This window comes from Gorilla gorilla, chromosome 12 (genome assembly GCF_029281585.2).
Source record: "Gorilla gorilla gorilla isolate KB3781 chromosome 12, NHGRI_mGorGor1-v2.1_pri, whole genome shotgun sequence".
Lineage (NCBI taxonomy): Eukaryota > Metazoa > Chordata > Mammalia > Primates > Hominidae > Gorilla > Gorilla gorilla.
Window position 1 is genome coordinate 130,384,633 of NC_073236.2, and position 11,652 is coordinate 130,396,284.

At 40.8% G+C, this 11,652-nt stretch overlaps 1 protein-coding gene across 2 annotated transcripts in view; it reads left to right on the top strand.

The window, feature by feature from the left end:
* ADAM17 (ADAM metallopeptidase domain 17) overlaps positions 1 to 11,652 on the top strand; it is a 66,627-nt gene that overhangs the window by 6,917 nt on the left and 48,058 nt on the right. The window contains exons 2-3 of one of the 2 annotated variants that reach the window (XM_063696068.1): positions 5,321 to 5,385; positions 5,799 to 5,931. In XM_063696068.1, coding sequence (XP_063552138.1) covers positions 5,382 to 5,385; positions 5,799 to 5,931 — 137 coding nt within the window. In that variant the 5' untranslated portion in view covers positions 5,321 to 5,381. The remainder of the gene's footprint in view (positions 1 to 5,320; positions 5,386 to 5,798; positions 5,932 to 11,652) is intronic. The other variant, XM_004028817.5, reaches the window with a different exon arrangement.

Sequence of the window (11,652 nt, forward strand, 5' to 3'; positions counted from 1 at the left end):
CTCTGGGCTTAATGAAGAAAATATGGATATACTTTATGTTGATGCATTAAAGTGAATGGCCATAAAAGCTTATCCCAGAGACAGAACAATTCAGATATAAGAGAAGTGGGGGAGTGGAAGGTTTATCTAATCTTCTGTAGGCAACTCCACAGCTACAACCAGAAGGCCATTTTGTTACAGGCCCGAAAGCCCCGTTTTCTTTTTATTCTTCTTTGAAACCTTCAGAAGGAACAAAGTATTGGCTACTTTTTACCACTGATGTCAGTGTTAAGAATCTTGTGATAACATAGATTTACTCTCCCTGCTGAAAATCACTATGTGGCTCATCAGTAACACAACTAGACATGATGACTTAATGCAAAGGAAGTCCTATGTAAATGAGCAATGAAATTGCAACTATGTATAAGGAACAAAATAGAATATGAAACTCCAGAATCTTTTGTTTTCATTTCTGTTCCTCCCAAGGCTCTATCATTCAAAACTCCAGAATCTTTCAGCATCCAATTGTCTCCTGATGTCAGCCCGTCTCTTGTTTTCTTTTCTTTTTTTTTTTTTTTAATCACAGTGAGCCACAACCTAGGAGTCTTTTAGTGGTTTCTACTTGGTTTGCTCTGCAGCCTACCAGCAGATTTCCTACATTCCAGTCTTGTTCCCCTCTAGCCCATTCTCCACACTGCAGTCATAATGAAATTTCTTTCTTTTTTGGGGGGGATGGAGTCTCACTCTGTCACCCAGGTTGGAGTGCAGTGGCGTGATCTCGGCTCACTGCCACCTTTGCCTCCTGGGTTCAAGCGATTCTCATGCCTCAGCCTCCCAAGTAGCTGAGATTATACGCACCTGCTACCACGCCCAGCTAATCTTGTATTTTTAGCAGAGACAGGGTTTTGCCACGTTGGCCAGGCTGGTCTCTAACTCCTGACCTCAAGTGATCGCCTGCCTTGGCTTTCTCTCTCTTTTTTTTTTGGATTTTGAGACAGGATCTGGCCTCGTTGCCTAGGCTGGAGTGCAGTGGCACGATATCAGCTCACTGCAACCTCTGCCTCCTGAGCTCAAGCCATCCTCCCACCTCAGCCTCCTGAGCAGCTGGGACTGCAGGTGTACACCACCACGCCTGGCTAATTTTTGTATTTTATTTTATTTATTTTTTTGGTAGAGACAGGGTTTTGCTGTGTTGCCCAAGCTTGTCTTGAACTCCTGGGGCTCAAGCAATCTACCCATCTTGGCCTCCCAAGGTGCTGGGATGACAGGCATGAGCCACCACAGCTGGCCCATAATGAAATTTCCAACTTACAGCTATTGCCATTATCCAAAGCCCAGAATCCCTGATTTCCTTCCATAGCCCTTCATGACCTGACCTGTGCCTGACTCTCCAGCCTCACACTTCATATTCTCTCTGTACTGCTCTGCACTGTAGCCTCATTGAGTTGCTTTCACGTCTTTAAGTGTTGTGTTCTATTTTTTGTGGAATTCAGCATATGTTATGCCCTTGACCTAAGGCCTCTCATTTCTTTTCCTTCTCTGGGGTGCTGCCTCATCCTTTTGGTCTTCAAAACCGTTTCCCTGGGAAAACATCTTTGACTCAGCAGGCAGGGATCATGCCCCTGCTGTGTCTGTGCATAACTTTCTGTGGCTACTTCTGTCTTGGTCTGTGATGTACTTTATAATAATTTTGGTCTTTCCTCCAGTGTCACAATACTGGAAGTCTATTTCTTTTTCTCTGTGTTGTATCCTTAGTGCCTGAAAGGTAGGAGGTTCTCAATAAATATTTGTTGAATAATCAAGTAAATGGAGTCTGGTGGAAAAGAGAAAAAATAAGTGTAGAATGTGTGTGCAAGAAAGGAGGGGTAGGGGGATGAAAAAGATAACAAAAGCACATAACAAAACAACAAAAAGCAAAAACAACAAAAAATAAAACGCAGATGACAAAAAAGATAACAAAATGATGATTGCTGTGGCAACTTGTAGAAAGTAAGGAAGGTGCTCTCATTCTAGAGAGAAGTAGGCAGCCATTGTAGTTTTTTAAAGAGAGAATATGGGCTGGGCTCTGTGGCCCACGCCTGTAATCCCAGCACTTTGGGAGGCCGAGGTGGGTGGATCACGAGGTCAAGAGATCAAGACCATCCTGGCCAACACGGTGAAACCCCGTCTCTACTAAAAATACAAAAATTAGCTGGATAGGTGGTGTGCACCTGTAGTCCCAGCTACTTGGGAGGCTGAGACAGGAGAATCGCTTGAACCCAGGAGGCGGAGGTTGCAGTGAGCTGAGATCACGCCACTGCATTCCAGCCTGGCGACAGAGTGAGACTCCATTTCAAAAAAAAAAAAAAAAAAAAAAAAAAGAATATGGCCAGACACTGAGCTGAGATAGACAGTGCGGCAGTGTCTGGTATTAACTGTAATAAACTCTACTGTAAGAAGCAGGTGGTTTATACTTAAGTTTATTGAGAGAATTGGATATGGATAAGAGATAAACTCTTGGGAAATGGGGAGAAATATAAATTCTGTTGTAAAGGCTGTAAAAAATTGAGATTACTAGTGGTTAGAATTTTGGAAGTGAAGTGCAGTGAAATATTAAGTACCTGAGAGGTTACTTGTTAGTGAAAACACAATAGCAGTAGTACGTAGCTACAGTTTGGCTCCAAAGGAAGAACTGTTTTTACTGTAGTTTGTAATGGCTTCAGAATCTACAATTTGACATATCCAGTTATTAAAAGAGAATCAATTGCAGTTGAAATGCATTAGTTAAGTATTTTAAAGTGCTTTAGCAAGCTACATTTAAAAAGTGCTTATTATAGAAAATATACCCAAAATAACCAATGATGTTACTGTCTTGTGCTTATTTTTTCTAGACCTATTTTTATACATAGTTAAGATTATACAATATGAATATTTCTGAAATCTATATTCAACATTATAACATATGTATTTTTCCATGTTCTTTCTTTCTTTTTCTTTTCTTTCTTTCCTTTTTTTTTTGAGACTGGGTCTCATCCTGTCACCCAGGCTGGAGTGCAGTGGTGCTATCTTGGCTTACTGCAGCCTTGACCTCCTGGGCTCAAGTGATCCTCCCGCCTGAACCTTCTGAGTAGCTGAGACTACAAGCACATGCCACCATGCCTAGCTAATTTTATTTTTACTTTTTGGAGAGATGAGGGTCTCACTATTTTGCCCAGGCTGGTCTCGAACTCCTTGGGTCAAGCAATTCTCTCACCTTGACCTCCCAAAGTGCTGGGATTACAGGCGCGAGCCACCGCCCTCAGCCCCATGTTCTTAAAAACCTTTTGTAAACGACATTTAAAATAGTTGCAGATTTTTTCTCTTGTCTTTGGAAGTGTTAACGACATCCAACCATTTCACAGTTACTAATTTACCTTCATTCTGGTTTTTGTCCTTGAAAATAAGGCAAGGGTGAATAATGAACATCTTTGTGGCTAAAGTTTTTTTCTTTACTTTGAGTTGTTTCCTTCCTTTAGCTTATTAGTTCAGTGGTTTTTTGTTTTTCTTTCTTTTTTGAGATGGAGTCTCGCCTTGTTGCCCAGGCTGGAGAGTAGTGGTGTGATCTTGGCTCACTGCAACCTCCGCCTCCCAGGTTCAAGCAGTTCTCTTGCCTCAGCCTACCGAGTAGCTGGGATTATAGGCGTCTGCTGCCCTGCCCAGCTAATTTTTTGTATTTTTAGTAGAGACAGGGTTTTGCCATGTTGGCCAGGCTGATCTTGAACTCCTGACCTCAGGTGATCCACCCGCTTCTGCCTCTCAAAGTGCTGGGATTACAAGTGTGAGCCACCATGCCCAGCCAGTTCAGTGATTTTCATATTTGAGTGTGTCAGCCTTGCCTGGAAGCCTTGTTAAACACAGACTATTGGATCCCACTGGGCAGATTTCTGTTTGAGTAGGTCTGAGGGGAGACCTGAACATTTGCATTTTTAACAAATTCCCAGTTGATGATGATGCTGCTGGTTTGGGAACTACACTTTGAGAACTACTGGGCTATATTATTGACAATGAAACTATAATGTTGAGGTTAAGTTCCTAAGTCAGTAGGAGTGATTATGATCTTGAATGAAACTGAGTTCATGTACCAACCTGTATCAGGGAAATTGAAGAACTAAAGGACCATATTGCATTTCAGCACTGAGAGTTCGTGCAGTTTGTGAACATGTGAGTGCTGATATGTGCAAGGTTTTTGCTGAGTATTGTGAGGCAAGGATGTTGTAATGAATAAAACATAGCCCTTTTTGGCTTTTTTTTTTTCTTTTGAGATGGAGTCTTTCTCCGTCGCCAGGCTGGAGTGCAGTGGTGTGATCTCAGCTCACTGCAACTTCCGCCTCCCAGGTTCAAGCGATTCCTCTGCCTCAGCCTCATGAGTAGCTGGGACTACAGGTGCCCGCCACCACGCCTGGCTAATTTTTTGTATTTTGGTAGAGACTGGGTTTCACCATGTTTGCCAGGATGGTCTCCATCTCCTGACCTTGTGATCCCCCTGCCTTGGCCTCCCAAAGTGCTGGGATTACAGGCGTGAGCCACCGTGCCCAGCCCAGCCTTTTTTCCCCCGCCTAGAGATAGAGTCTTGCTCTGTCGCCCAGGCTAGAGTGCAGTGGTGCAATCTCAGCTCCCTGCAACATCTGCCTCCTGGGTTCAAACGATTCTCCTGCCTCATACTAGCTGGGATTACAGGCGTGCACCACCATGCCTGGCTAATTTTGTATTTTTAGTAGAGACAGGGTTTCACCATGTTAATCAGGCCGGTCTGGAACTCCTGGCTTCGGGTGATCCTTGGCCTCCCAAAGTGCTGGGATTACAGGTGTGAGCCACCATGCATGGCCTCATTTGGGAAACTTTTGATATCAGAATCTTAGGTTTTTCATTAGAGATTGTCAGATTTCCATATTCCTCTGGAAGGTAAAGGCCTAATTGCTAGCATTCTGGAAGCCAGTTAGGGTAGGAGGGTAGGAGGGTAGGGTATTGGGTAGAGGATAAAGAAGGGTTTTGGGAAAGGTGGGGGGTGTCTCTTGGCAGTTGTATGGTTAAATTGAGTTTTTGTTTTATTTAGTGATATGTGTTTTTTGGGTACATGTGATATTTTGATACCTGTGTATAATGTGTAGTGATCAAATCAGGGTGATTGGGATACCCATCATTTGAAACATCTTTTCTGTGTTAGGAATATTACAAGTCTTCTAGCTGTTTTGAAGTATACAATAAATTGTTAACTATAATTTCTGTACTGTACTATCAAATATTAGAACTTACTAATCAAACTGTATTTTTGTAACACTAACCACTTTCTGTTCATCTCCACCACTCCCACTTCCCTTCTCAGCCTCTGGTAACCACCATTCTGCTGTCTACCTCCACGAGATCCACTTTTTTAGCTTCCACACATGAGTAAGAGTCTTTCTTTTAAAACTGGTTTTGTGAGCATATTTAACATCAGTAGCAATAAACTTGTATTTTTAGCTCCTGTTGCTGTATTTTGAGGACCTTCTAAGTCCATTGGAAGGATTTTGAATACCATAGTGTCTGCAGTGATATTTGTTGAAAGAAAGGGAAGGCATCAGTGCAAATATTTTTAGACAGTTTTTAAAGAGACTCAAGTCACCCAATTTGTCTTCTAAAAATCCTTCTGATTTTGGAAGAGGCAGCGGAGTTTCTGTTGATAAAAAATGATTTATAGTTTGTGCTTGGCACTTCCTAATGGATTACATCAGGAAAGATTTATTGTCTGGCACTCTCATTTTAACGATACTACAATTGATTATTAGGTTTAGATGCTAATACCTTTTTTACCTTTATTTCAGAGAAGCTTGATTCTTTGCTCTCAGACTACGATATTCTCTCTTTATCTAATATCCAGCAGCATTCGGTAAGAAAAAGAGATCTACAGACTTCAACACATGTAGAAACACTACTAACTTTTTCAGCTTTGAAAAGGTAATTTGAATTATTCATGGAATAATGTTGGGGCACTGGGGGCTTGGTTTGGCAAAAACAAAAAAAGTAAGGGTATCTACTGAAATCTTGGGAAATTACATTTTAAAGATTTGTAATTAATTTCCAGTATAATGCTTATTCTAAAATTCATACTGGGGCTGGGTGCAGTGGCTCACGCCTGTAATCCGAGCACTTTGGGGGGCCAAGACATGTGGATTGCTTGAGCTCAGGAGTTTGCCCAAGCTCAGCCTGGGCAACATGGCAAAACCCCGTCTCTACTAAAAGTACAAAAATTAGGCATGGTGACACGTGCCTGTAATCCTAGCTACTTGGGAGGCTGAGGCAGGAGAATCACTTGAACCGGGGAGGTGGAGGCTGCAGTGAGCCGAGATGGTGCCACTGCACTCCAGACTGGGCAACAGAGTGAGACTCTGTCTCAAAAAATAAATAAATAAAATAAATAAAGTTCATACTGATGAGTATTTTTAAAAAAGTAAATAGGTATTGCAGAGGTCTTAATGATGGTAACGATGTTTAGAAAATTCTAACATTTAAATTAATTGAATGCTTATAAAACCTTTTGTTTTTGGTGCTACTTTAGAGCCATCAATCGTGCTAAGTATTATCTTTATATACGAAGAGATAAAGATTTTGTTCAGGACCCCACAGCCTGGTGGTGAGCTGGGTCTAGATTTTACTGTTCTATTTATTTAGCTAACTAGTTAGTTAGTTTCCAGGATTCTTTAACCTGCTTCATATTTATTTATTTTTAAAGACAGGGTCTTGCCATGTTGCCCAGGCTGATCTTGAACTTCTGGGCTCAGGTGGTCTTTCCATCTTGGCCTCCCAAAGTGCTGGGATTACAGGTGTGAGCCACCATGCCTGGCCCAAATTTAATGTTCTTTCTACATTGAGTTCCTCTTACTTCTTAGCATAAATTGATGGATATGTTCTATTTCAGTAGTAATTTTAATACCACATATTGTTTTGCACATTGAAATGTTAAATAATTGCAGGCCTCTTTTTAAAGTCTTTAGGAAGCTTTATTCAGTATCAAAAAACAGACACATGGAGAATTGACTGAATTATTCTTTCTTTCTTTATTTTTTTGAGAGTCTTGCTCTGTCGTCCAGGCAGGAGTGCAGTTGTGTGATCTTGGCTCACTGCAACCTCTGCCTCCTGGGTTCAAGCGATTCTTGTGCCTCAGCCTCTCGAGTAGCTGGGACTACAGGTGCACAGCACCACGCCTGGGTAATTTTTGTTATTTTTAGTAGAGACAGAGTTTCACCATGTTGGCCAGGCTGGTCTTGAACTCCTCACCTCAAGTGATCCACCATCTCGGCCTCCCAAAGTGCTGGGATTACAGACAGGAGCCACTGCATCTGGCCATCTTTATTCTTCATATAGGACAAGCCTTCTCAACTATGTTAAAAAATAAAAGGAATGTGTGCATCTGGTTTAAAAAACAAGCCATGGAGGATACGCAAAGTTTTTACTTCTAACTCAGTTAGACTTCTCAGACCCAGAGAGGTTTCCTTTGTAAACTTCCAATTTTTTGTTTTGTTTTGTTTTTGAGACAGAGTTTTTGCTCTTGTTGCCCAGACTGGAGTGCAATGGCACGATCTCAGCTCACTGAAGCCTCCACCTCTCGGGTTCAAGCAGTTCTCCTGCCTCAGCCTCCCGAGTAGCTGGGATTATAGGCGCCCACTGCCACGCTCAGCTAATTTTTGTATTTTTAGTAGAGATGAGGTTTCACCATGTTGGCCAGGATGGTCTTGAACTCCTGACCTCAGGTGATCCACCTGCCTCAGGCTCCCAATGTGCTGGGATTACAGGTGTGAGCCACCATGCCCGGCCCAAAATATTTTAATGCAAATTTTTTGCCTATAGGTCTCTCTCTGTGTGTGTATAGGTGATATAGATAGCATATTTACCTCATTTTAAACAGCTGCATAAATATTCCTATTGCATAGAATTGGAACAACATACTGACTAATACACTACAGATGGATATTGTTTAACCAAAGTGATTTTTTTAATACAACAAACAATGCTCTAGTGAGTATCTTTGTAAATGTGTACCTTGGTGAGGTGTTTTTATAGGATATATTCCTGGAAGGAGAATTATTGGGTCAAGGATATGTATACTATGTTTATTGATATTGTTCTTTCCTCCCAAAGAGATTTGACAAATTTATTCTTCCAGCAGCAATATATGAGTTTACCTGTTTCCTGTTACCTTTGCCAATAGTAGGTTTATCAGCCTTTAACTGTCACCCCTCTAAAGGGCATGGCATTTTATAGTTGTTTTGATTTTCATTTTGTGTGACATTGAGCATCTTTTTATATATTTGTAAGTAATTTGTTTTATATTGCTGTAAACTGCCTTTTTATCTCTTTTGACTATTTTTCTATTGAATTTGTCTTTCTAACTACTGAATTGTAGCAGTGCTTAGTATATTAAGGAGATTGGTTCATTGTCATGTGGTTATTTTAGGCAAATTTTTAATGCAAATTAATTTTTCCTAGCTATTGCAATTATCCTTATGTTATTTTTTAATGACTTCTTTTTTTTCGATTTTATGTCAGAATATTACAGTATTGGTTATTAGCTTTCAACTTACACCAAATTTGAGCAGATTGGTAATATTAATAGCTACAGTTAATCAGGTACTTATTTTCTGTAATTTACTGGCATTTTACATAAGTTATCTCTAAAAGTGATTCCTTTTTTGAAGGAACCAAAAAAAAAAAAAAAAAAAATTAAGGCTTAGACAGCTTAGTAACTTGCCCAAGATTACTCAGCTAGTAAATGACAGATACAAGATTTGAACAAAGGTTGGACTCCAAAACTTGTGTTATTTCTGCTATACTGGTGGAGAGTTTGGTGAAGAAGTGGATATAGTAGCAAGAAATGAGTAGGAGCGAAGGAAGAGTGAGGAAACTATAAAATGAAAAGAACTCAAAGTTTAGCTTTTTGGGTTTCTTTGGATTTGAAGTGGCCTGTAGAATCCGTATTCTAGAGGCAAAAACTTCCATAGCCTTACATATTTCTCTTTCAAGTTTGGTAGATGACATTGATTGCTTAAGAAAATATTAAATCGTAGCCACTTGTTATCTTTTCTCTGTGTAAGAAAGCAGGGAAGTATGTAATTTATTTTACAACGTTTCCATAGTAAATATTTAATGGGAAATTTATCTAACAGTCTATGAAATTTTATACCAGGTGTTTTAAAATAGGTTATTTCCTTTAATCCCCAAAACTATTCAGTTATTAGGTGATATTATTTCCATTTGTAGATAAATACTTAGGATTCAAAGATTAAGGCCAAGGTCAGACAGTGAGTAAATGAAAGTAGGACTTAAGCCAAGTTTGTCAGACTCCAAAGCCCATACCCTTTCTTTTCTATCATATTGCGTCATTAAAGTTTAAAACAAGAACAAAAACAAACTAAGATAGCTGAAGTAATCAGTTTGTATCAGGGCTGAATTAACTCTATGAAACCCCTCATTACTTGATGGTAAATGAGAAGATTCCGTTTTTCGATAGCAGTGGAAGGCAAACTAATTTAAACCAAGATCATTGCATTAAATTTGGATGTAACTATTAGAGGTTGAAAAAGCATAGAAACACTGAGAGGTTGTATGAAGAGTTGAAGTAACTTAAGAAAAAAAGAAACTTGTTTAAAATTTGCCTTACAAGTTTCATTTCCTTTTTGTTATAAATCAAGAAATTATCAGCCAGGCGTGGTGGCTCACGCATGTAATCCCAGCACTTTGGGAGGCCGAGCTGGATGGATCATGAGGTCAGGAGATCGAGACCATCCTGGCTAACACGGTGAAACCCCGTCTCTACTAAAAATACAAAAAATTAGCCAGGCGTGGTAGCAGGCGCCTGTAGTCCCAGCTATTTGGGAGGCTGAGGTAGGGGAATGGCGTGAACCCAGGAGGTGGAGCTTGCAGTTAGCCGAGATTGCGCCACTGCACTCCAGCCTGGGGGACAGAGTGAGACTCCGTCTCAAAAAAAAAAAACAATAAAAAATAAAAAAATCAAGAAATTATCTTATTTTTAAATAACAAAAAAGCTGCAGAGTATATACTGTTTTGATACTTTTTTGATGTTGCCTGAATTTTTTTGGAAAAAGTTAAATGTTTCTCCTAAAAGTGAAATATATTTGAGAAGGTCTAGAACTGATAAAGAAATGAAAGTGGTATACCTGACTAAATGGACCATTAAAAATGGTTAGGGTAATAATGTTAATTCAAACTGGTTAGCTGGTCTTTAGTTACTGTAAATTGTTAAGTCAAAAGTCAGAAAGATAAAACGTTAAAGAAATCTGTAAGAAAATGACTTCACATAATTTTGGGAGGATAAAGTAAAAGAAATTTTGACATTCTGTTGGAAGTTTTATAACTCAAAAGCTAATATTGGAAAATCAAAAAACATGAATTTTATAATCACTTGGTCTTTACCTTTAGAAAAGATTCTTAATGTAGCAAATGAAAAATGCAATTCCACTGATTTCTTTCTGAAAAGAACATTAAGTAATGTTGCAACTCTTAGCTTTATAACAAAATAATAAGACATTTATAATAAGTATGCTTTTGAAAGTTCTCAGCATAACTGGAGGGAAAAATCATAACTGAGAATGTGTGGGAAGATATGTTTTAGGATAGCAGAAGAAAATGTTCCAAGGATTTACGAAATAATGTTCTATTGTCTTTTCCCTTTGACCATTAAAAAACCACAAGCAACTAAAATTACCTTGTTGTGCTCAAAAAGTTAAAAATATTTGTTGCCATGGAGATAGTCCCAGTCTAGATTTCTTTCCGGTAGTTTAAAGACTTTTGCAATCCCATGGGGAAGTAATATATTTTCAGTACAACAGTTGACAAAATTTGTTTCTGTGGGTGAGATGAATAATATACCTTTCTTTGTCTTTGGTGTTCATGGACACATTGAAAGACTATAAATAATACTTGAGAAAGTCTTGCTCACCACTCCTACTTTTCATGTAAGGATGGAAAGTCATAGAAAACAAAAAGAATAGTAAGCCAATTAAAGAACTGGACTGAAACTCAACAAAAAGAATAGTAAGCCCACTAAAGAACTGAAGTGTATATCCCCTCCCCTCCCCTCCCTTCCCCTCCCTTCCCCTCCCCTCCCTTCCCTTCCCCTCCCTTCCATTCCCCTCCCCTCCCTTCCCTTCCCCTCCCCTCCCTTCCACTCCCCTCCCCTCCCTTCCCCTCCCTTCCCCTCCCTTCCCCTCCCTTCCCCTCCCTTCCCCTTCCCTTCCCCTTTCCTCCCCTTCCCTTTCCCTCCCCCTCTCCTCCCCCTCCTCCCCCCTCCTCCCCCCTCCTCCTCCCTCCTCCCCCTCCCCTCCCCCTCCCCTCCCCCTCCCCTCCCCTCCCCCTCCCCTGCCCTCCCCCTCCCCTGCCCTCCCCTCCCCTGCCCTCCCCCTCCCCCTCCCCCTCCCCTCCCCTGCCCTCCCCCTCCCCCTCCCCTCCCCTGCCCTCCCCCTCCCCTCCCCCTCCCCTGCCCTCCCCCTCCCCCTCCCCTCCCCCTCCCCCTCCCCCTCCCCCTCCCCTCCCCTCCCCCTCCTCTCCCCCTCCCCTCCCCTCTTTCCCTGTCTTCTGGTGCCAATGGAGTCTATATTCTAATGTCTGTCTTAGATACCTTGTATTTATTTTCCTAACTGTAATTGTGGATTACTTTTTTGC